Here is a 23,481-nt window from a genome sequence, read left to right as displayed (position 1 = left end):
AAGCCTTTAAGAATATGCATGCTTTTAATCAGATGATAATTTGAACATGTTTTGAAGTGTTCCGACAAGAGTGGCAATTTTGATCCGAAGGCAGACTGGTTTTGGAGTTAGCTTATTGACATATTTTTCCCTTTAATTTTATATGTCTAGTAATTTCACTTTATATTTGTGAATCTGAAGTGTCAGCAACTATTCTCAAAGCTATTCCCACATTCGCTTCTTGCCAAAATGAGCAGGGCTGTGAGCTTCACCTACATGCTATTGGATTTTGGAAATGAACTAAAATATGGAAAGGAAGCACTTGAAGGAAAAGATCCCAATATTGAAAGATATATATATTTTCAATTTTTAAATAGTAGGTTTTAATAATGTTTTCTTTTTGGGCCACCTACAAACATATGGCCTTTTCTTTACTCTTCCTATTCTGCTGTGAGGCATGGTCAGCTTTGACTTTGGGATGCAAAATGAAAAATTAAGCTGTGGTGGTTGTCACAATAGTCTTCTGAGTGGTGAGTTAAATCTCAGTTTGGCAGAGAGAAAGCAGGAAATCTACTGCCAAGTTGCCAGACTTCATGGGGAATATATTTTGAAGCCAAACTAAAAGTCATGCTGACCCCTTCCACATGCATGAGCTGTGCTCTAATGATTTTTTTCAGTGTTGTGAGTTTTAATAATCTTGGCTCCAGCCTTTCCACTGTAATAAGGAGCAGTACAAACATCTCAGTGTTTTAATTAACATGTATTAGAGATTATATTTATCTCTTCCTGTGCCTTTCATCCATTTATATATTAGGTTTCAGATTTTCTGCAGTATTATTACAGACTCTTTCTTTCCCTTTTAAGTGAAGAAATGTACTGTACAAATGCAATTTAAAAAGCCTGACAGTTCCCTTTTTACTTAATTGCTAACCTGTCCTGTGCATTAATCACGTCTTCTGTCCTCTGCTTATCATGGTAAATACAATGTTTTGTAATTCACTTCAAGGGGCATGTGTATAACTTGCTAGGTTGGATTCAGGGTCTTGAGGCACAGAGTGCTGTGGTCCATAAGAATTGTGTGAAACTCAATCCTTCCCACACCTCTACCACTGTCCTTGCCCTTCCTCTGGTCCTGAACTCCAGACACCATCAGTAGCTTGTTTACATTGGGATTCTCCCAGTGGTGCTTCAAGACTTAGAAGTGTTGGCCTTAGTTCTTGAAGCTTGAATAACTTTAAGCTGAGTGTACATAGGGGTGTTTGAGGCAGGAAAGAATTTCTTCATATACTAAATCAACATGTTAATCATATATCAAGACTCTTGGTTTCTTATCTGAACTCCAGATCTTTCATTCCTGAGGAATTTTGGAGTCCTTCACAAATTAAGCCAGTGGGTTTCTGCTTCATTTTTCTAGCCACAGTTAGTGGCTGTTTCGTACTTCAGGTCTGCAGAATTCTTTGGGCTGTTCTTCCTCTCAAACATCACTTCAGCGAAACAGGATTTATGCTCCGTAAGTTGGGAAGGGCTGCGGTAACTACACCTGAAATGATCTGTGTATGACAAGGATTTCACTTTTTAAATTAAAATATATGTTCTTAATTAGAGACGAGTGTTGTATTGGTACACTAAAGGTCCTTCAAGTATACTGTGGTAGTATTTACAGACGTAACATCTGTGCTTGTTTACAGAAGAGTAAGTACAGTTTATTAAGAATAAACTGTATAGAAGAATAATACAGTTTTTATTTGTTGTAATTAATTATACAGAATTACATACTAAATTAGTTGTGTTTTTTCCTTTCAGTCAGAGGAAGTTGAAAGAAAGAAAATATCTAAGAGTTGGCGTCATCCACTACATAAACCCCCAGCTAGATCTCCAATGACTTTGGTTAAACAGCAAGCAATTAGTGATGAAGGTGAGTAGACTATTTAATACATTCTTCTGATGATAATTTTATGGTTTTATGAGACCATATATATAGGCATTTAGAGAGTCACTGCCTTGTGCAGACAGGCTAGAAAAATCGAAGAAATGTACCCAACACAGGGATTTCCTTCTCTGAAGTAAATATAAAAAGTAAATCTGCTTTACCCAGAAATCACATATACAGCCACCCAAAGTTCATGAATAAAGATACTTTATTCTATTAAATGTGACTTGTGAAGCTTATGGAAACGTGCATCAAAAGTATAGATCAAAGTGGAATACAAACTCATTCCTTTTTCATATCACTGTACCATTTTTGTTCTGTAAAGCACAAGCTTTTCTGGTGCTGTTTTCCAGAATCTCCTCAGTTAGCAGAACTGGAGATTAGTTCTCATACTCCCTTAGACAGTTTGATATTCTGGAGCTGATGCCATTTCTGTGACTACGAGTCTGATTCCAACATCGTTGCATATTTCACAGTTTACCTGCAATTTTTACCTGAATTTTTTTCCCTCTCAGTTACTTCTCATTAACAGTAGCTGTTTCTTACAGCTGCAGATAAATTTTCTTGACTTCAGAGAGCATGCCTGTTAATTGATTTTTCTTCTGGTAACTAAGCAATATTAAACTTTCAGTTGGCAAGTTAGGCATTGTTGAACTGACTGCTGTAAGTTCAATTGACCTCTCATCAATACCTCTCCCTCCTTGGTAATTGATTTGTGTCTTCTGTCTCAATAGTTTTGGAAAACTATACTCTCTCTTTTAGTTTTGATCTGGGCCACAGCTTTGCCAGGCATGATACTTCAATTAGCTGTTAAGCATCTTTCTGAAAATTAAAGACATCTTAGACCCATGATCTGTATCATATATGAGAATGTTTGGATACCTTGAGGGCTAGACAGAAAATGTTATGGTAATTTACAGGATGATGTTAAGTTTAATCTAGTAAAGTAATTAAAGATTTAATATGTGGCAGGTTGCAGTAAAAATGCTCTTTTTTAAATTAGAGATTATATTCCTTTTGCCTACTGATGCTTTTTCAACATTATGGTTGAAACATATTGTGAATTTCCTATTTAAACATGGATTGTGTATGATATAATCTGGCTAGATGATGATATGATGACAGTTTTGAGTCACAGATTTTTCTAATACCAAGATATTTTCCGTCTCTTCCAGTAGTTTGCCAGCTTCCTGGTGTATTAATTTTATGTGAAAGTAGCAACATCCAGACAAGAAGTCGTATACCTTAAAGTCTTTCCTCTTTGCGTGATGATTGTCCTCCTGATACATAAGGATGTATTTTTGTTAGGAAAGTAAGAGCTGTCTTAGAATCAGTAGCCATTAAGAACATGTCTGCTTACTGATAGAAGGAAGTAATTAAGAGTTTTACTGGACATGACAGTTACTGCTATTTCCTAGCTGGAACTGGAATTATTATTATTTTCATGCATCTGTTTCCCGTTGTAATCTAATTTATCAGTTGTTTTTTGTAAGAGCACCAGAAGAGAAACAGTAGCGTTTGGGTGAGCAGAATGTTTATATCCAAGACAAATATTGAAGAACTGCTGAAGGAGGCTGGCAAACTGTAGCCTTAAGCTGCCTGACACATGCTGGCATGTGGGTTAGAGAAGTGTGGCTAGATGATTTTCTGATTTCGTTCAAGATTGTGTCAGATACCAGGGAAGTAATCAACATCAATGTGCTGACATCTGTGTTTGTCTTTATGAAGGTGCTTCGTCCATATTCCGGAGTTAGTAGAAATGTAATTCAGCATTCATACTTAACTCAGTTCTTGTTCTCTCTGTTTTTGAGCAAAAATGATGCTAGCTGAGACTATGGTAGCATAGTCTCTTGGTACAGTAATTTCTGAGTTAATCTATTCTTTTACAAGGGGGATTTATGTATTGTACATTAGTTTATATTTTAATTTTTCTGGGTCCAGTAAAATAATAACTGCAAACAAAATGAAGGAAGAGGATGCAGGCTAGTGCTCTTGTGAAAAGAAATTGAGGCTTTATATTTCATCTGCAACTTGTATCACTTTCCACAAGTTGGATAGTCTGTAGCCATTTCTAATACAGATAATATATATTCAGATTAATGTATTTGAAGTTTTTCAGATACTAGGGTTCTATTAAGAAGTTCCTGTGAATAGAGGTGATCAGAGGCTGTTAATGATGTGTAGGCAGGATTCTTTGACACTGTCTGCCGTTTCAGAATCGTAATTTTGGAAATAGAATACTATGGTATTGAACAGCATGCTTAAATCTTAGCAGAGACTTTCTGAATTCACTTTTAATACAGAGTTTTTTGTCAGAAATTTATTTTTTTTTCACAGGATCACTTGGACATTTGAGTTTTGTGCTTTCTTTTTATCACTGTATATGCTTATATGTGTGTGTATTTCTTTATGAAAAATAATTGGGTTAATTGTTTATTTGTTGTCTATTGGTGTTACTTTTTTTCACTCTCCCTGAAGCCTTTCCCTGTGTATGTCTGACTTCTCATGGAATTAATGCCTTAAAGACATACACTGAGAAATACTAGGGACTGGGGAATCAATCCTAGGAATTGTAACTCAAGCTGCCAGTTCAAGAAAATAAGTGCAGGAGTACAGTCTGGGCTGTATGTCACACTCAACATACTAACAATTTTTACGTAATGAACCTTGGTCTTATACTCAATGCAATATATTAACTTGTGGTAATACTATTCTGTTGTATTTAATACAGTTGTATTTCTGCTCACTTAAGCAATAAAAAAGCAAATTCAGCAGAAGGAGCAAGCATACTAACTTTGCATGCACATTGATTGCTTCCAGAGATTTCTTTCCAGCACTATTTGGTCACGCAACATTAGAAACTGTTTTTAGAATCAAGTTGACCAAAATTTCCTGTTGCCCTCAATGATGTAATTACAGCATACAGACTGAATTCAGTATGGGGCTCTTTGTATATGTTTTTTAGCATTTTAAGTATGATTCTGAATTTCAAAGTAACTTTGCTTTCATTAGTTTGTAAGATAAGGAAACAGAAAGAGAGAACTTTTGTGAATGGTAACAGTGGCTTCTGCTATGACATAGTATGAAGCCTTGGTTTTTACATTCACTGTGAGCATTCTGTGAGATGTGCTTGATTTGGTATTAGAAGTCAAACCATTTAAGTCTTGTTCAGTAACATCATAAATGGGCTAAGCCTGCTTAAATAGGGGAAAATTACACTTGTAGATGCAGTTACTATTCTATTGTTTCAGAACTTAAAATGGGAGATTTTGCTTGAAGATTTTCACTTACTTCAGAAAGAAATGTTAACTTTTTTTTCCCTTGTGTTGCATGGGAGATAGGTAAGAATTTGGTAACCAATTGATGTTTTATTAATATCTTTATTTATATAAATGTTTATATTTACCATGTTAGTATTACAATTTCCAGTATTGCTTTCCCTCTCATCCTGTTTTGTTGAATGAAGTTTTACTTTTTAAAAATACTTTGCCTTTGTGAGTGTGGGTTAATCAAGTACATAATTTACTTTTTTCATATATCACCATCACTTAGCGCTGAAGAGTCCAGCGCTCTATACCATTTGCAACAGTATCAGTGTGCTAGAAAAATCTGTTTTCTGTCCTTTTCTCTGGTACCTAAATTACTTCTGTTTTGTTTAAGTTCAATTTTTAAGGTACGATTGCCATAATTACAATAAAGTTCTGACGCTTATGAAGCATGTGGTGTTCTGAACACCCCAAGAAACCTTTTATAAAAATGCGGTATAATCTTTAGTCAGTATTTAGGAAAGGGATGTGTTGAAAGGTCAAATAAAAGCTTTTCCTGAATTTCCAGTACTCTTGTCAACTTTGTGGGCCAGCAGCTGATCTCCAGAAATGGCAAGAACTGACAGCTTTGATTATTACCACTGACAGCTCTTGTCCCCTGACATCTTTCATGAGTAGCAGTTATCTGCCTTTTAGTGGACACTTACAAGATCTAAGACTAGCCACTATTTTGATCAAGAGTGGAATACAAACCAGTTCTAACATTTATCCTCATTTGCTGGACAGTGGTACATGTGGTGACCATTGAAGAGTCATGGTTCTCAAGGTGAACCTTGCAGCTCTAACTGTGCAGCTTTCCTAGCTTTAAAATATAGTATTTTACCTCATCAAGGACTGGATAGAATTGCAGTCTTGTATAGAAAGGCATGTATAATTTCTCATTATCAGGCGTGCCAAAATGAAAATGGATTTCTTGCTGCATTAGTGCAGCCTCTCAGTAGCCTTGTCAAGGGTAGTTGCGGAGTTGGTAGGCAAACTAGATGTGACGTTTACCAAGGAGACAGATACCCATTCTGTAGGGTGATCTTTTGGAGCTGAGTTTCTGTTTCTGTAGTTATGGTCCAAAGAGAAACACCAAAAGCATATGACAATATGATCCATAATAAAGGATTAATTCATTGAAGTATTGGTGCAGAGTATTGCCTAGTAAGTTATTCTAGAAATAACTTTCATTTTTCAAATTAAAAAAACCCTAGCCCATAGAATTATCATTGCCTTTGTCAAAATATGAAGCTGATTTGTAAACTATTAGTATTGAAAGTGACTTAATTTTAATACCAAAGGGATTAAAGGGTTTTTGCTAACTGTCTTTTCATGGCTGAGAAGTGTATATCATAAGTATTTTTTAATGTACAAAAAAATTAGACTTAAGAAATTGATTCTTGAAGGAGTTTAGATGCAACTGTTGTCTAGTGTATCAAGTGTTTAGGGGATTTTTGTTCTAGTGATCTGCAGGAACTGTAGCTTGAAGATATAAAATTATAATTCTCATTTGGGCATTGATTTATCATGAATTTGGATCCGTGAGTCTTCTGTTTTGCATCTTCTGTACTTAACTTATGACTTACATACTTAACTTATGAAGAGGCCTTGGTTCAGTGAAGAACTTCTGGACAATCTTAACTGAATACATTCAAGTAACCTTGTTCCTGAAATTTCACTTGTGTTTTATCCAGAGGAACTGGTGCTGGAATAGTATATTGGCATAGGTTAGATTTGTGCTGCCTGAGAGATACAAAATAACATTAAAATATGTTTTCCTCACTTGGTACTGTTTTTTCTCTTTAGTGTAGCATAAAACAGGAGTATGTTGGTGATTCTGCTTTGTAATACTTCTGGAACACTCTAACAGCATAATAATTATTTATTTGACTGTATAGTATTTGGCAGTATGGTCAATGATGATGCATTTTAATTTCCATAATAAGGAAGTACCACCAAGTAATCCTGTTGCATCTGAGAGACTCGTTTTATTAGTAGGCAAGACATGCCTGATAACTGGGGGAAAGCTTTCTCTGTTTTTCCAGTTCTGTAGAGATGCATACCCTGGAAGAGTATGGTGTTTCATTGGTAAATCAGTAAGCATGTATATGGATGGCAATATCGGTTCCTAAAAATTCCAATGTAATTTTAGTTATTGATCAAGTTTTTTCGTGGTAAGTACACTGGCCACAAGCAAATTATATTAGAATGCAAAATATGAATTTTGTTCATAAAAACTGTGAAAAGTTGCATGCAGAAAGGGAATGGAGAAAGCAGCTGCTAATAAGTGCTATGAATTAAAGCTTTTCAATAGAGCAGATATCTGCTAATCTTCATCTTGTAGTCTGGGCTTGTAATGGTTTTATACTGACAACTGTTTTTTGTTGATAGGGTGTGCAGTAGATTCCAGCAGATCTTCTTTTGTTTCTGTTTTGATTTTGCTGAGAACAGATTTATAAATACAGGGGCTGTTCTTTAAATTTACACAGTGCAAAGACAGGTGAAATTACTGGCATTGCTTTAAAATATACAATATATATAAATATCTATACAGTAATGGAAATCATAATACCAATATGCTGTAAATATTTCATGTTGGCAGTTCACACAGATATAAGAACATCTCACTTTCTGTGCCTCCTGTCCACATTTTAAAAAAGTTGCCTGACTAGTGGGTCTCCTTTGAGTTTGGTTTTTGGGCATGGTAAATAGCTGTATTTCTGGAGACATTAGATGGTTCATAGACTTTAGCATCAGTAAGAATGTGTTGTTTGTGCTTCAGCTTAGGTTTGACAATTTTAATCTTAACAGTTATATTCTTCATTCCATATGCACAAAAAAGTTGTGCATATGGAATGCAGCTATTTAGGGAATTCTGTGAATGAAAAATTGATTTTTACTCCTTGTAATTATTGGGTGCCTTTATGATCTAGTGTTTCACGTAGGGAAGTCTTTTGTTGCAGGAATTAGTAAGCAAACAAAAATGGTAATTTTCAAAAATAACAATGCTATAGTTCTGTAAAACTAGTTTTACAGGTCATTTAAATGTAAACTGAATTTCTATGCTATGAGTCCTCAGAGCTTTCTCTAAGTTAGTTTATCAGAATCATAGCAATGTAAATCAAATATATTTTAGTTGCTTTGCAATGTGTTAGAGAGAAAGATTGGGGTCCAGTACAGCCTGAGAGGGTCATTTTACATATTCCACATATTGAAAATGCATTACAATAGAAATTTTACTTAGTTTAAGTTATGCTATTTAACTGTTTCTTTTGCTTGTTCTAATATACTGTGTTAATTTCTCCGCTTCTAACTTATGTGCTACTGCTCACAAGTAAATAAATACCAAGCAACCTTTGAAGCCCTGCTTTTCTCTCCTTTCTTCAACTTCTTAGAACCTTTCAGTTTTTCTTACTCATCCAAAGTATCAGTGGAATCAGTGCTTTGTCCTGCTGTCCATGAAAAATCGTGGTTAGGGTTTTCCCATCCCTCCTTTTCAAAGTTATTGGTAAGATTTTTCCAGCCTTTGCTAGTATTTATACTAATTTTATCTACTGTTTTAAATAGTAGTGGTCCTGTCTGCAGCCAGTCTTAATTACAATGAGATTTTTCTTACTAAGTTCTTATTTGTGACTAACACCAAATCAGAAAGAATGTTTTTGCCAAAGTAATCCTTACTGTCTTAGTGGGTACTACTCACCCTCAGGAAAAGCCTGCTGGCTAAGCCAGTTAATGTAGGAGTACAATACACTCTGACCAGGTTCTTTTAGATATTCTATGTGTGGATGGTTTAGTGAATAATACAGAATTTTCTTATTTGAATATACTTGAAGTCGCATGGGATTTCGATTTAGCAGAGTGATACAGCAATGCACTTAAATCACAGTGAAGATACAACTTACGTTTAGCAAGGTTTTGAATTGTTATATACAGTTCAGTCACAATACAAGTACAAATTACATTGAGCAAAGTGTAGCAATCACAATACACAGTTCAATCACAATACAAATGTGAATTTCATTATGGAGCTCTAATAGTATACTGAAGGAAAATCAGAGTATCCCAGTATCACATCTTTCAAAGCTGTCAAATTGTCTTTTAAGAATGTTTTCTTGTATGCTGAATTTTTCAGACTTTTCAAAACATTTTGAGATCTGCTACAACTGATGTTTAATACTTTTTTGATATTTAACTTTTTTTTATTAAAGCACCACATTAGTTCTTTTTGGCAGCTAAACCTTATTTGATCCAGGAGCTCTTCAGCTTAACCTCTAGAACTCTGATTCAATATGGTTATCTTTGCATGCAATTTTTATGAGAACCAAAGTATTTATAGCTAATTTGGCAATTAGACTCTCTAACCAAAAAGGCATACATACTTCACTGTACTTTTACTCTATGGTCCCATACAAGAAATGAAGTTTCTTGAACAGTAGAATAAATAAAAAAGTTTTTATTTTCATATTTTGCTATGAAATCTATGTCTTTCATTACTGAAAAAAAAAAAAAGAAAATGTCTGCAACTGAGTTTGCTGATACACTGCTGGAACAGTAAAGTTTTCAAATACAAGTCTTTTTCCCGACTATCTTTTTTTAATTTTTTTTTTTTAAATTTGTATTATTATTATTTCTTCCAGGACATTTGAAACTGTAGATAATGCCTCCCAGGGCTGAGATTATGCTCAACTACCTGAAAAATAACAGATGCTTCTGTGCTCTTCATAGTGGAGAATGCTGCTGTACGAAGCCAGGAAACATCAGTGGAACATAACCCCAAGCAGCAAAATCATTGTTGAGATTGGCAAAAGCAAATTGTACTGTATTAGTGTCTATGGCTTTTCACATCTGCTGAGTTAAATCAGCAAATGCTGGCAACAGCCCATTCTGCAAATGGCCCAAATGTTTTCTGCCTGATAATTTGAGTTTAACTTAGTAAGCAAAAACCATTCAGAGCATTAGCATTGTATGTTGGAGCAAGTTTCCCCACAAACTGTTAAACCAGTAACATTAGTGAAAACAATTCATTCATTCACTTACTCACTTGGAAAGCAGCATAGTGACTGTTTAGAAGTACTTTGCTGTGGAAGGAGTTTCCTTTGTATCAAAACAGGTTCTGGGCTATAATTTTCTTTTTGTCTACACTGTTTGTTTTAATGAATTGTTTCACTTTTCTTAACTATGTGAAGGGGTACAGATGCATATAAATAATCACATTCCTGACAACTGGTATTTCTGAAATTATGTTACAGATATTAATTGATCCTATATAAATACTCTTTTCAGGTATGAATATGATAGCAGGAACTATTATTAAGTTTAGCATTGCTAATCACCTTATACTATCAATAATACTATGGCTGAATTATATGTGTTGTGATTTAAGCCCAGCTGGCATCTAAGCACTACGTAGCTGCTCACTCACTCCCCCACCAACTGGATGGGGGAGAGAATTGGAATATTCTTGTACCACTCACTGTCAGGGTTGCACAAGAAGCAGGAAAGGCCTTGATGCTGTACAGGCACTGTTCAGCAATAACAAAAGCATCTCTATACTATCAATACCATTTTCAGTACAAATCCAAAACACAGCTCCAGAGTAGCTACCATGAAGAAAATTAGTTCTGCTCCAGCCAAAACCAGCACAATATGATACAGTAAGATTTATATCAACTGTTATGCATTTATTTAAAGTCGTAATTGTATCATCAATTGTTTCTGCTTTTCTGTAGGAAAAAAGAGCACTTGGTCTAACCCCTTAGGAAATGAAGTGTTCAACCTAATTATGAATTGTATCTGGTAAAGTAATATTACAAAAAAAGCATTATATTTGCAGTGAAGTAAAAATGACCAGGTGGTTTAGGGGGATTCAAGATCTGTGACCACTGTTACTGGTGACAGTAAGATGTTTTTACATACTTAGAAATAGGTTGCATTACATCATCCAGTTAATACAGTTTTTGACAGATATTAATCCATTTTACGCTTCAGCATGAATGTGTGATATATTTACAGCCAGAAACATAACAGAAGTTACAAGAAATGGACTTCATTCATATAAGAGTGTTTAAAAACCATGTGCATACTAACAGACTTGCAAAATAAGCTTTCCTTGGTATTTGTGTGTCTATGTGTTATGCATAAGCATAACACATAGTGAACATAATGAACAGTGCTGTTAATTGAGGTGCAAATATATATTGAATTTCCCTGTCGTGGCTAGCAGGTTCAAATCCTGTATTTTTCTTTTATTCTCTCTGACAGCGGGATGTATTTTGTACTCTAGTTGAGTTGGAGTTTGTATACAAAAGAATACCAAGAATGCTTTATTCACTTCTGCCTTGATTACCTCTTAATTTGAAATGTATATTTCATGCTGAGAAGCTGGAAAAAAAAAAAAGCACATCAGAGTTCACACCAAGGAATTCTGTTGTGCGCCTGTGCAGAGTCCTGTTCATGCACTTACTGTCAGCAAATTGTGAGGAAGTGAAAGTGACTTGATCTGAGTTACAGCAGTCATAGAAGTCAAGGTAGATTCCCTAGCTCCATTTCATGTGCTGTGTAAAGAAAATGCCCCCAATAGGCATACATTATGTTTCATATCACTGCATTGGCTGACCTGAATCTTTTGAATTGCCTGTCTTGGGCCGTTGGTAGCTGCTCTTAGAGCAAGGCCAAGTTATCACAATGAAGGTTTGATTGCATAATGGTGCATATCGTAGAGTGTTTTTGGTTGGCAGCATTGCATAAGTGACTATTCATCAAAACTTGCTCTACCAGAACTGAGAGCATTCTTATGCTCTTTCATAACAATGCCAGTATGTAAGATTATGAATGAAACATCATGTTCATAGCTCTTCTTGAAACATTGCATACTGGTCTTATAAAGTAGATGTTTGGGTTTTTTTGTGGGGGCAGTGTATCTATCTCTCACTGTAGGAACAGATGCTTCTACCATTGTTTTTGCAGGTTTTGAGTACTTGCAGTTGGCACTGATAACACAGTTGAAGTAAAAAGTATGCCTGCTTATGACAGTGGAGTTTCTGAGATCTTCCAATCAGTATGACCACTGCAAATTGTTCTCTGTTCTTATGCTGAGAATCCTCAGTTAAGGTGGATTTTGAATGGAGCCAGCTGGAGGCTGCAGTTGTTTTGTGTCCTTCTAATGATACCTCTGATCAGAGAAACACTGAGCTCATGAGGCCCCTGAATGTCTAGCCTGAAACCGCACGCTTCAGGCATGAGTTAGGAGAGTAAATTTATTTTAGCCTGAGCCACTGATGGCTCTTCAGCTAAACAGTAAGTAATGAAAGGACTAATTAAAGAAAATAAGAGTGAGAAGCACTGGATAAACAGAAAAAAAAGTATCTAAAAGTCCCTCAAGTTTTCCAAGGTGTTTTTGAACATAAATAGGGCATTGGTATCATCAAATGAACAAGGGAAGAAAGGCTATAAACTGTGCCAAGACAGCAGTGTTGGTTACATCAAGTAATTACATACTCTGTGCTTTCTCTCAAACAGTTGGAGAGCTGGTTTGTTTTATTAATTTCCTTGCCTCTTTTGGTTAAGTAGATTCTCAGTTTTTATATACGGTACGTAACTTCTCTGACTATGTGGAAACCAGGTACCTCCACTTGTACTACCAGAGAAGCTTATATAGAAATTCTTCCTCTCACTGATATTGGTGCACACACACACACACACACACACACACACACAAATAAAGCACACTGAGTAAAACTGCCCAAGTTCTACTGATGTAGAATATTTACACAGACGATTGCATGTTGTCCCTGGTGGGAAGTTGTTTAAGGCAGCATTGTTGTCATGTTTTGTAATGGGATTGTGTCATCTGTAACTCTTTTTTTTTAAAAACCAATTTCTTTTGACATTTGATTATTTCAGTGTGGCTGTGTGAATGTTAATTATGAGGAGATTAACTAATATTTCTGAAGCTCTTGAAAGATGATAATTTGGGCTCAAGGTTGCCTAGGAAATTCCTGAGGAGAACTGAAATTCACTAGCCTTACAGTAGTGATAACAGAATATCAGGCAAAGCTTGTAATCCTTAGGAACATCTGCTCTGTTTACTCTTAATTTTGTAACCTGTTAATGAACCATTCCTTTAAGTACTGGATTAGGCAGCCTCCCTCTGAAAGGAGGACGGATATTTTTCCTTTCTTGTTATGGTGGAGAAGAGTGAGAGGTTGCATGGTGTAATATACTAGAGGATCATATTAGAGAGCTTGTGCAGTTCATGCAGAGACAGAAGACTGCAGTAAGGATCATGGAGAAGAAAGTCACACCTCAAAGGACATAGGAGGACATAGAATTCAGAATTACAGACATTAGAGATCAGAGGCAAATAAATGAGGAGTGTTTGCTTCTAGTCAATAGCTAACTGGAAGTGCTCTAAACATAATGTAAAGGAGAAAATAAATTTATTAAAATAGTGTTAATTTTTATGAGTTTGTGAAAGATAGAGTCTGGTATATATGCATATGATACTTTGTCCCTGGCTTATTTTGGAATGAGGTTCTAAATACAGAACTCTTGAAAGCAACAAAAGGCTGTTAAAAGCCAGCATTATTCTTGTCTCTTGCATTCTTTTCAATTTCTTGGCTGGGAAAGCATTTGTAAAGATCACACAAAAGGGAACTGAAATTATGGAGTTTACATGGAATTAAGATGTAAATACTGTTTTCATTAAAACCAGAACCAATATAGTCATGAACTCAGCAATATGCTGCAGGCAGTGGAAAGGCAGAGCACGATGTGAGGGAACTACAGTAATCAACCTAGAATTGGTTCCAGGACTGTAAATCTGAAGATAGATTTTTGAATAAAGAAGAGCATTATAGGCTGAGGTTCTGGGCAAAGGCTTCAGCTATCATGGGGGAATTATTCAGTGGTGATAAGGAGTGGTGCAATCAAAAGTTGTCAGTTTCCAAGTGGATAATAGATAAGGAAGATACTACAAACCTTCACAACAAATTCTGTGTGCCTCTTCGTTTTCTTCATAAGGGAGAATTAAGCTCTGAATTCTCTGTGAGGTCACAGCTATAATGAAAATATTTCAAATAAGGAGTACAAGCCCCTGAAGGAAAATAATGTAAAAGGAAGAATTAAAAAAAAAAAAAATCTGTAAGGTTTAAGCCACTTGTAAGATGGCTCTTTAAAGGAAAATTTAAATAGGAAGAGAACTAGAGAAATAACTTTCAGAGTTATATGTTTTACAGTTCTTTAAAATTGCAAGCAATAGAAAAAATATGATTGAACAGAATGTTTTTAAGCAAAAACTTTGTTAAACTTTTAACTTAAAAAGTAAGTAATTAAAAAAGTTATTAAGGTAATGCTGGCAATTTATATGTTCATCTTCTCATTGTGTTCAGCTGTTTCTCACTGCTGTTCTTTGGAAGCTAAGTTTTTCACCAGAAAGCTCTGCTGCTAAATACTGACAGCTTTTTTGCAGTTGTTCTCTTTGTGCCCTCCTACCCAGATTATTGGCAAATGTTTATTGAATTGACATTAGTTCTTTTGAGAAACTGTAAAAATGAATTAAAAATCACATGCAGGATGTATTTATTAATTTGTTTTTATTACATTTGGCTTGCTTCTAGACAAATATTTTAGTTGATATTTTATTCAACACTGATAAAAATGTTGCCAACTTTATTGTGCTTTTGTAGCAATGTGTGACAATTTATCATAGGAGACCCATAAAGCCTCTGCTTTTTCATAAAGTGGAGAAAGCAATCATGGGAACGTGATGAATCAGCTTAATGTACTTAAATGTTTCTCTGTGTTGGGGTTTTGGTCTTGTGAAGTAAACAGTTTTTCTTAGATACATCATTAGAAAAGGACTGTATGCTATAGACCATTTTTGTTATCTGAAAGTTTTATTCAAAACTTTCCATATTTTCCGTTCCACATTCACATTATAATTATTCTGATTGACACCTACGTGCCTTCTCACTTTGTGAATGATTTAATAGACACTGCCTCAATGATCAAGCATGTCTGTCTCTCTACTTTTTAGATCTGATTGTTCCCCATTACACTCTGGCTATAATGTTTGCCTTTTTTTTCCCCTTTGGAAAATAAGTGTCACTCTCCATGAAGAGTTTGTGAGGTGCGATCCTGTGTGAATGGAGTGATTTGTCAGGTGCTGCTGCCAGGATGCAATGTGTTCCATCCATAGGGAATTTAGGGCAGAGTGCACAGAGGGAGAGGGGATAAAGTTTGGAGGGAGTAAGGAAACAGTGGGGAGTAAGGAGACATAATGTTGTTGATGTGAATGCCAATTGTAAGTAGTAGAGCTACTTTCCTATGCTGTAGGTGAAGCAATCAGCTCATGACATGGATGTCAAAGCACTTAATTGTGGGTTTTTCCTGTCTCGACATTCTTTTAGACTTCTGCACCGGTATTTGCACACAGACTTCTTGTAACATTGTTTGATTGTCTTCGTTAGCACATGACAGATTAATTGTTGTTTATCTCCATTCCATGACTACAATATAACCATTGTTTACTTTCTTTTAGAACTGCCTGAGACTACCTTAATTGAAGAGAAAGTTCAAGAGTCAGAGGCATGGGCCAGGCCTCTGGTCTACCTGTGGCAGACAAGACAACCCAATTTCAATGCTGAAAAAGAATACAATGCAGCTTGTGCAAAAAAGGAGCCTCACTGTGCCATTTGCACTCTTCTCATGCCATACTATAAGGTAAGCAAGGTTCTCACAGCTCCGTTTCTGGATGAAGTGCGAAATTGCTGCCTGGCTACTTAATTTTCAGGGAATTATAAAAAAGAGACACACATTTCATTTTTAAGAGAGGTAAATAAACTCACTACTGTTAAAGTTAGAACGGGTACTTTGTTCACCTGCATCTACCCTTGGCTGCAGACAATGTATGCCTTCTACTACCATTTATGCAGGGTTAGTGTGTGTAGATTTTCCCTTGAAATTACACTTTTTGATAGTGAAACCAAATAGGTTTGTATCTTTTAGCTATTTCCTTATTTATCCATCTCCAAATGCTTTTTATCAGAACCTCTTATGCTGCCTTCCTTCAGTGTTGAGGAAATACGTGTTCTCACAGTACTCAGGCCTTGACAGGAAAAATATTCCCTTGGAAGCAGTCTAATGCAGAGCACTGATACTGTCTTGTGGAATTACTGTGTTAAATAGCAACTAAAAATGGTATTGCAGTACTGTGTTGCTAATTCTGAAGCTGCTAAACTGGAATTTCCTCAGCATGGGAACCAGGAGAAAAGCCTTTCTTGCACTGGACCCAGTGAACACTGCTGCAATAACGCTGGTTTGCAGTCTGAGTGCTATTCTAGATGTTACAGTTATTTGGAGCAATTAAGGTACAATGTGATAAATACCTAGAAGCAGTTAATTTTCTCATGAAACTGTTACACTTAGTACGAAGGTTGGGAGGGGTGGAATAGTTCCATCATTGTCAAAAGGAAGAGTAAGACTCTCTTTTACTTAAATAAAATTTTATTTATTTTCCAGCCAGACAATCATGATGAAGAAAGTCCTATTTTCAGTGAAGCAAACTCAGCAGAAACATTGATGGCAGAAAATGAGAAGACTAAACCTCTTATTCCAGAGATGTGTTTTATTTATAGTGAAGAAAACACCGAAAACTATCCATCAAATGCCTTTGTGGAAGAAGATGGAACAAGTATTCTGGTTTCATGTGCAAAGTGTTGCGTACGGGTTCATGCAAGTAAATAATCTAATTGTTCTGTTGGCAGAAATGCAATTTCAAATTTTGCTTTATTGATAAATAATAGTTAGCTAGGCTTCTTGCATGTCTTTAAAAGTACTTGAAAAACATTTCCATTTGTAATGCTTCAATCACTGGGTAATTCTTTTTGAAAACTATATTACATTTTCTGTAACTTCTTCATGGTTGCTGTGAAAATATTGAAGAATTAACTTTCTTGTAAACTTTCAATAATCGCAAACTTCTGATTCTTTTTTCTGTTCTGAGTGATTTAATTACTCTTTTGCTTCTCTATTTTAAATCACTGTGCAATGCTAGTATGTCCTTATTAAGTAGTTAAAGTGAAATTCTCCTGGAGGACTTGTGAATATTGCTATTAAATTTGGGGATGCAGTATTTTCCTTCACTTAGCATTCTTTTTCATTGCAAGAGTAACTGATGAATGCATGGATTTTTCTGCAGTATCTTCTAAGGACTGTAGAACTGTAATAGTAAAGTCTAAGAAGCCAATGAGATATTTGGAGATGTGGTATATTTGCACAGAATAAATGTCAGTACATTATGTCAGTACATCAAATTTTTACTTCAGGGAGAGTTGGTGATATGATACTGCACTGACAAAAATAAGAAATCCATTCTGATTTGGTTTTTGGGTGCTTGGGAATTTTGTTGTTTGGTTTTGTTTGCTGGGGTTTTTGTTTTGTTTTGTTTTTCTTGTGGGGATTTTTGTGTGTTCTTTTTTTTTTCAGTTTTGGGAAGATATATTTCATAGAGTATGAAATTAGAAGTAAGCCTAGATTGTAAAAGTCTCCTTTTTCACAGGACAGGCATGTGTTTTACTAAGGTTTATGTATAATCGAATTGTATGACATCATTTATAGAAAGGAAGAATATGATAATCAATCCAGCTCTCTTATTTTAGGTTGCTATGGTGTTCCTTCTCATGAAATCCATAATGAGTGGTTGTGTTCTCGATGCAGAGAAAAAGCCTGGACAGCTGTAAGTTTCACTCGTTGTTTAGCTATTTAACACACTAGATATTAAGGGAAAAAAAAAAAGGTAGCATGTGCATTAATTCATGTGGAATGCAGCCTGCGTATTTTTTCTGATCACACTTCCTGGGGAAAAACTATTTATTAAATATGAGTAGATTTCAGTGTAAAATGTAATGGCATTTTGATAGACAAACTTGGAGCAGTTTCGTAGACCCATGAAAAGAATTGGCTAACGGGGTATAGTTTTGTGAAAAACATTGTTCAAGCAAACAACTGAAAATTAAAATGCATATAAAAGACAGAAAAAGTGAGATATCTCCTAAATAGTTACAACCTGATTTTCATCTTTCATTGGTTACCAGAATACCCTGTTACAGCTTCCTTTTCAGACAGTCATGCATTTGAGGATCTTCTGAAATGCTTTTGTGACTCCTGTTCTAGATTCAGGGGAGTATCAAGGGGAAAAGTGTAAGTTGTTGTTATGAGCTCAGAATTTAATTATTAGTTAAACAAGCAGGGTTAGAAACCCGCTATTCTATCAAAAATTAAAAAATGTTAACTTCTTTGAGGGAAATTACTGCTATGATGGCAAGTATGAGAGTTCTAAGGAGAATATCATTATTAATAAAATACCATGTATGACTAAATCACATACTTTTTGTTAAAAACACTGAAAAATTTAAGATGTTGCCTTGGGACCTGATGTTAACTGCAATACAAAAATAACACATTTTGAGTGGAAATTAGGAGTCTTTGTCTTTTGACTATAGTACGTTTTTTAAAAGCAAAGTCACTAAAAAAACTGTAAAACAAAATCTAGTCTTAAAATTTGAATTATGTGTTGTAGAAAGGATTCAAAAATTCTTCTGAGGTTTTAAGGTTACAAATATTCTCGAAGTGGACATTTAGATGGCAGCAGTTAAGGGGATAAGAACAGTAGTGAAGTGTCTGATGACTCATTTACGTTCACTATGGGTCAATTAAGGGGGAAGCTTGGTAGTATGATAGAGGAAGGAAACTATTGGTGAGAAGATTAAAACTTGTCTGGAATTGTTCTTTGGTGGCTTTTAGGGGAAAAATTAACACCTGTGAAAAACATTAATTTGAGAAGAATTATTCACATTTGACTGAATAAGTTTGGGATTATTCTCTTATGATGTATGTATGTTTCTGAAAAGAAGGAAAATCTGAATTCTAGAGGAAGTACTTTTTTAGCCAAATTATTTGAGATGAGATGAAGCAGTGAAAGAGATATCAAAACCATATGGGAAATGGCTGAATGAAAATTTTATGTGATGAGGTTTTAGAACTGGATTTTGCACAAGCATACTCTAGAAACTGGAGAGAAGGCCCAGTGTATTTCTGTATCTCTAATCTTTCTGTAGCTCTATTTTGGTAACCTGAGTGAAATGAATTTGTACCCCAAGAGAGTCCTTCATTCGGACATGCTTGTAGGATAATGTTCCATTCTTAATGCCTTAAGTCATCATTAAGTTTGGAAAGTTTTAATGAAATATTGAAGATTGAATAGATGTCTAGACTTAGTATTATGTTTACTTATAAACTTGTCCTTTTGTCTGCTGTCTTATAGTCTTTGTGATTACGTCATTCACATATAAATGTGAACTGTTCATTTTCATCTGAAAGACATGGGAGTAATAGGTAGTAGGCATCTGTTACCCAAGTTAGATAGCAGAAATCCAGCTGTTTCAAGGATATGAATAATGGTTTGTTAAATACTTTCACGTGAATGATACTGAATTCACTTTTTAAATAATAGGTTGTTTCAAAAATCTCGACATGCAGATGTTGCACTAATAGTAATCTCAGAGCTATTAGTGATTACAAGAGTTTGTAGAGCTTAGGTGAGGTGACATCAGCCTGGAAAATTTCTTGTTATGTTTTAAAAAGATGTGAAATGGGTGATTGAAGGAACTGGGTGGCAGTCAGCCTATCTCAGATACCAAGAAAAATACTGACCAATTGCGGAATCTATCAATTTTTAACAGCCTAAACAATAACAGAATATGAAGAGATACCTATTTAAGAACAGGCCACTGATTTTTTTGCTGTGACAGACCATGGGAGTAAGGAATAAGCAAAAAATTTAATGCATCCTAACTTACAGATGGTTTTGATGGTGCTTTAAATTCTGATATTGAAGTGGCAGAAGAGAGATGATGAAAATAATAGTTGCCAAACACATAGCAATATGGATTTGCTCTTTACCCTTAATATCTCAGACCACCAGCCATCATTGTCATAAGACTTTTAAAATCATTAGGAGAATAAATTTCTGGGCATTATTTGCTGATTGCTTTTCATGTTGTTACGAAGCATTTGTGGAAATCTAGACTGGTCTACTTTAAGCTGTTTAAGATGATTGCACAGGAGATGGGGGAATTAACGTAATGTTAAGCTACCGAAGTGTTAAACTATATTGAAAAATAAATCATATGGAGTTCAACAGAGACAGAGTACTTAGGAGTTGTCAGCTATGAACACATAATATGGCAGACTCTACCTAAGCAATAGTTCCTGTTGGCAGCTGCAGTTGTGACCACTTTAGTCACAAACTGAACATGCCATCAGTTCTGTAGAATCTGAAATACCGCACGAGGATGCTTAAGCTTTGTACTAGAAGCAAAGCCTAGAAAAAAACATGAAACAATCTTTCTGCTCTCTTCAGCTTTGGTGAGAGTCCAGCTGAAGAACTGTGTCTTAAGAGTGGATATACAATGTTCAAAAAACCATGATGGAAGAAAACAAATGTTACAACTGAAATTGCAATAAAGTAAAAGTCTTTTTATCATTCCTTGAGGGACGATTGAAAAGATTTAAGCTTCTTAGTATAGCCAGGGGAAGGCAGAAAGAAAAAAGTCGTATTCTGTCATGTAAAATTATATGTGTATGACTAAGAGTAACATAAGCAATTGCCATTCTGAAATTTTTTCTTCTTGTGTCTAATCAAATTGTCTCCAGGAATAACTTGTACCCATTACCCCTCATATTTTCCATGTGACTTCCTTGTAAGAAAGGGAATCTCCACCTTGTGTTTTAGGGACAAGATGACTTGCAGAGGTTTTAAGCTGCATTAGCAGAAGTTAATATTAATACCAGGATATTTTATTAATTTTTATTTCTAAAACTAGTGAACTACAGGACTAGGATATGTAGAGATTTTATAGAAGCTACTCCTTTAAAATTTTTAAAAATATGTTGTGGAAACATTTTTCAGGAACAGTTGAAGAAGACTTGATTGTGCCTTGAGGCAGAAGGATTAAATAGACACTGAATTTTGTTTTTTCAATAGTTCTCTTCTGCTTGTTTGGACAGTATTATTCATTGCAAGCAATGTGGTTGTGGTTGTCTTTGGAGAAAAATTTATTAGTTTGATATCTAACTTAAATATCCTAGTATATTTTTGCTTCTGTGGAACCTCAGTCCTGACATCAGCATGATAATAATTGCTGATCCTTATTTCATCCTGTTTGTCAATTTAGGATAATGTTTCTGTCCCTTCAGAGTTTGGACTATAACCTTAAATTACACTAACTGCTTTCACTTCAAAATATTGCAATACTTCCATCTAATGTTAGAATTATACTTAAGGTATATATTATATTATAAGTTATTGAGGTAACACAGTTGTCTTTTAACCAATCTTCTGTACATTAAAAATGACAAGTTAATTAAATATACTGCTATCCCTAAGTACTACTTTCCCTTTTAAAAATCAGCAATTCAAGTTAGCTGTACCAACCTGCAGCCTAAAGTTTTATGCTTCCTTTGAATTAAATGTTTATGTTTCTTTTATGAATCAATTTTTAAATTTTTATCATTTTTTCATATAATCAAAGAATAACAGGTTGGAAGGGGACCTTAAGAATCATCTGGTCCAACCTTTCTTGGCAAAAGCACAGTCTAGAGAAGATGGCCCAACACCCTGTTCAGATGAATTTTAAGCGTTCAACACAGAGAAACTCACCAATTCTCTGGGGAGATTACTGCAGTAGTTCTCACTGTGAAATTTTTTCTTCTTGTGTCTAATCAGATTGTCTCCAGGAATAACTTGTACCCATTACCCCTCATATTTTCCATGTGACTCCTTGTAAGAAAGAGAATCTCCATCTTCTTCGTAGCCACCCTTTAGATACTGGAACCTGATGATCAAGTCTCCTGTAAGCCTTCTTTACTCATGGCCAAACAAACGCAGTTCTCTCAGCTTTTCCACATTTGGCAGGCTTCCCAGTCCTTTGGTCACCTATATGGCCTGTCTCTGGACCTCTCTAGCCTGTCCACACCTTTTTTGACCAAAACTGAACACAGAGTGTGTTTTCTATATCTGTTGTTCTGCATCTAATATTTTAATTGTATTTTAAATTGCTGTGTAGTACCATAAATCTCTCTGGAGAGGGAGATGAAATTAGAGGAAACTCTTTATTTGCATGACCTTTTTTTTTACTGTAGGGAATATAGAGTGAATGTATTTTACATTCCAACTGATACAGTTCAGACTTCAAGTTTCTACATGAATTAAATAAAAAAATAGTATTCATCTAAATTTTTGTTCCGGATAGTCATTCCTAAAAAACTGCACCTGTTGCAGAACATCTGAAACAGATTTGGCCCTCTGTGGGATTATATATACATGTGCCTTCCAAAACTTAAGTTTTTTGTATCAGAAAAGTGCACAAAAATGGGAAGATTTAATTATTAGGAAATACCTACTCTCTGAAACTCCAGCTTCCTGGATGTTTGAAATTGTTTTCCTTACACTTCATGTTGATTCCTAGAAGAAGGATATTTAGCTGAAGATGACCCATCTGAGAAATTCCCTTCTGGCTAAGGCACTAAATCATGAAGAGAAGGTTGATTGGAAAACAAGGAGAAAGAAAGTTTGATGCAATGAAGAATATAATGGAAGTTATGAAACATTGGTACAACCTTGTTTCAGAGTTTATTTCTTAGGAGGGAAAATTCCTTCTCATTCCTCTGCTTACACAAAGTTATTTTAAATTCTGTTAATTTATACTTTCTTAAAATCACAGCAGTTATGTTAACTTTATGGAAAATTTGGTCTCTATTAGGCTTCTGTATATCAGCATGACTGTGCAGAGCAATGAAGCTGACAGCACTGTTGGAATGAGAGTTGTCTTAATAGCTGAATCAAGCTTTATTATGTGTGGATCCCAACTATGAACATCATTAAAATATGGAAATAGAAAAATGTCTTTGTGGATTTAGGTTGACAGAGCCAGACTTTTCCTTGATGGCTATTCCATTTTATATTATCAGAGGAAACAGATTTTGAGATTCAGAAGCATACTGTTTTCTTTTAGTTTAGGCTTCTCTAAGTAGCTGAAATAGTATGCTTTACAACACTTTATGTCAAATTTTCACCCTCTATGATATACCTGCATTCATAATATATAATACATCTTTATATTCTATTAGGCAGTAGGTCCTGTTTGGTAACAGTTATTGACAAAAGAGAAGAGTGATACGGAATTGTCTATGCTAATGGACAAA

At 35.1% G+C, this 23,481-nt stretch overlaps 1 protein-coding gene across 1 annotated transcript in view; it reads left to right on the top strand.

Annotated features, from left to right (window-relative positions):
* KDM4C (lysine demethylase 4C) overlaps positions 1-23,481 on the top strand; it is a 251,839-nt gene that overhangs the window by 134,324 nt on the left and 94,034 nt on the right. Inside the window, exons 12-15 of the mRNA XM_039567580.1 lie at positions 1,783-1,894; positions 15,758-15,939; positions 16,738-16,954; positions 17,877-17,953. Of these exons, the coding sequence (XP_039423514.1) occupies positions 1,783-1,894; positions 15,758-15,939; positions 16,738-16,954; positions 17,877-17,953 (588 nt within the window). The remainder of the gene's footprint in view (positions 1-1,782; positions 1,895-15,757; positions 15,940-16,737; positions 16,955-17,876; positions 17,954-23,481) is intronic.

The sequence above is a fragment of the Corvus cornix genome, chromosome Z, assembly GCF_000738735.6.
Source record: "Corvus cornix cornix isolate S_Up_H32 chromosome Z, ASM73873v5, whole genome shotgun sequence".
NCBI lineage: Eukaryota > Metazoa > Chordata > Aves > Passeriformes > Corvidae > Corvus > Corvus cornix.
The sequence above is the reverse complement of the archived record's forward strand: the minus strand, read 5'-3'. Positions and strand labels throughout refer to the sequence as shown.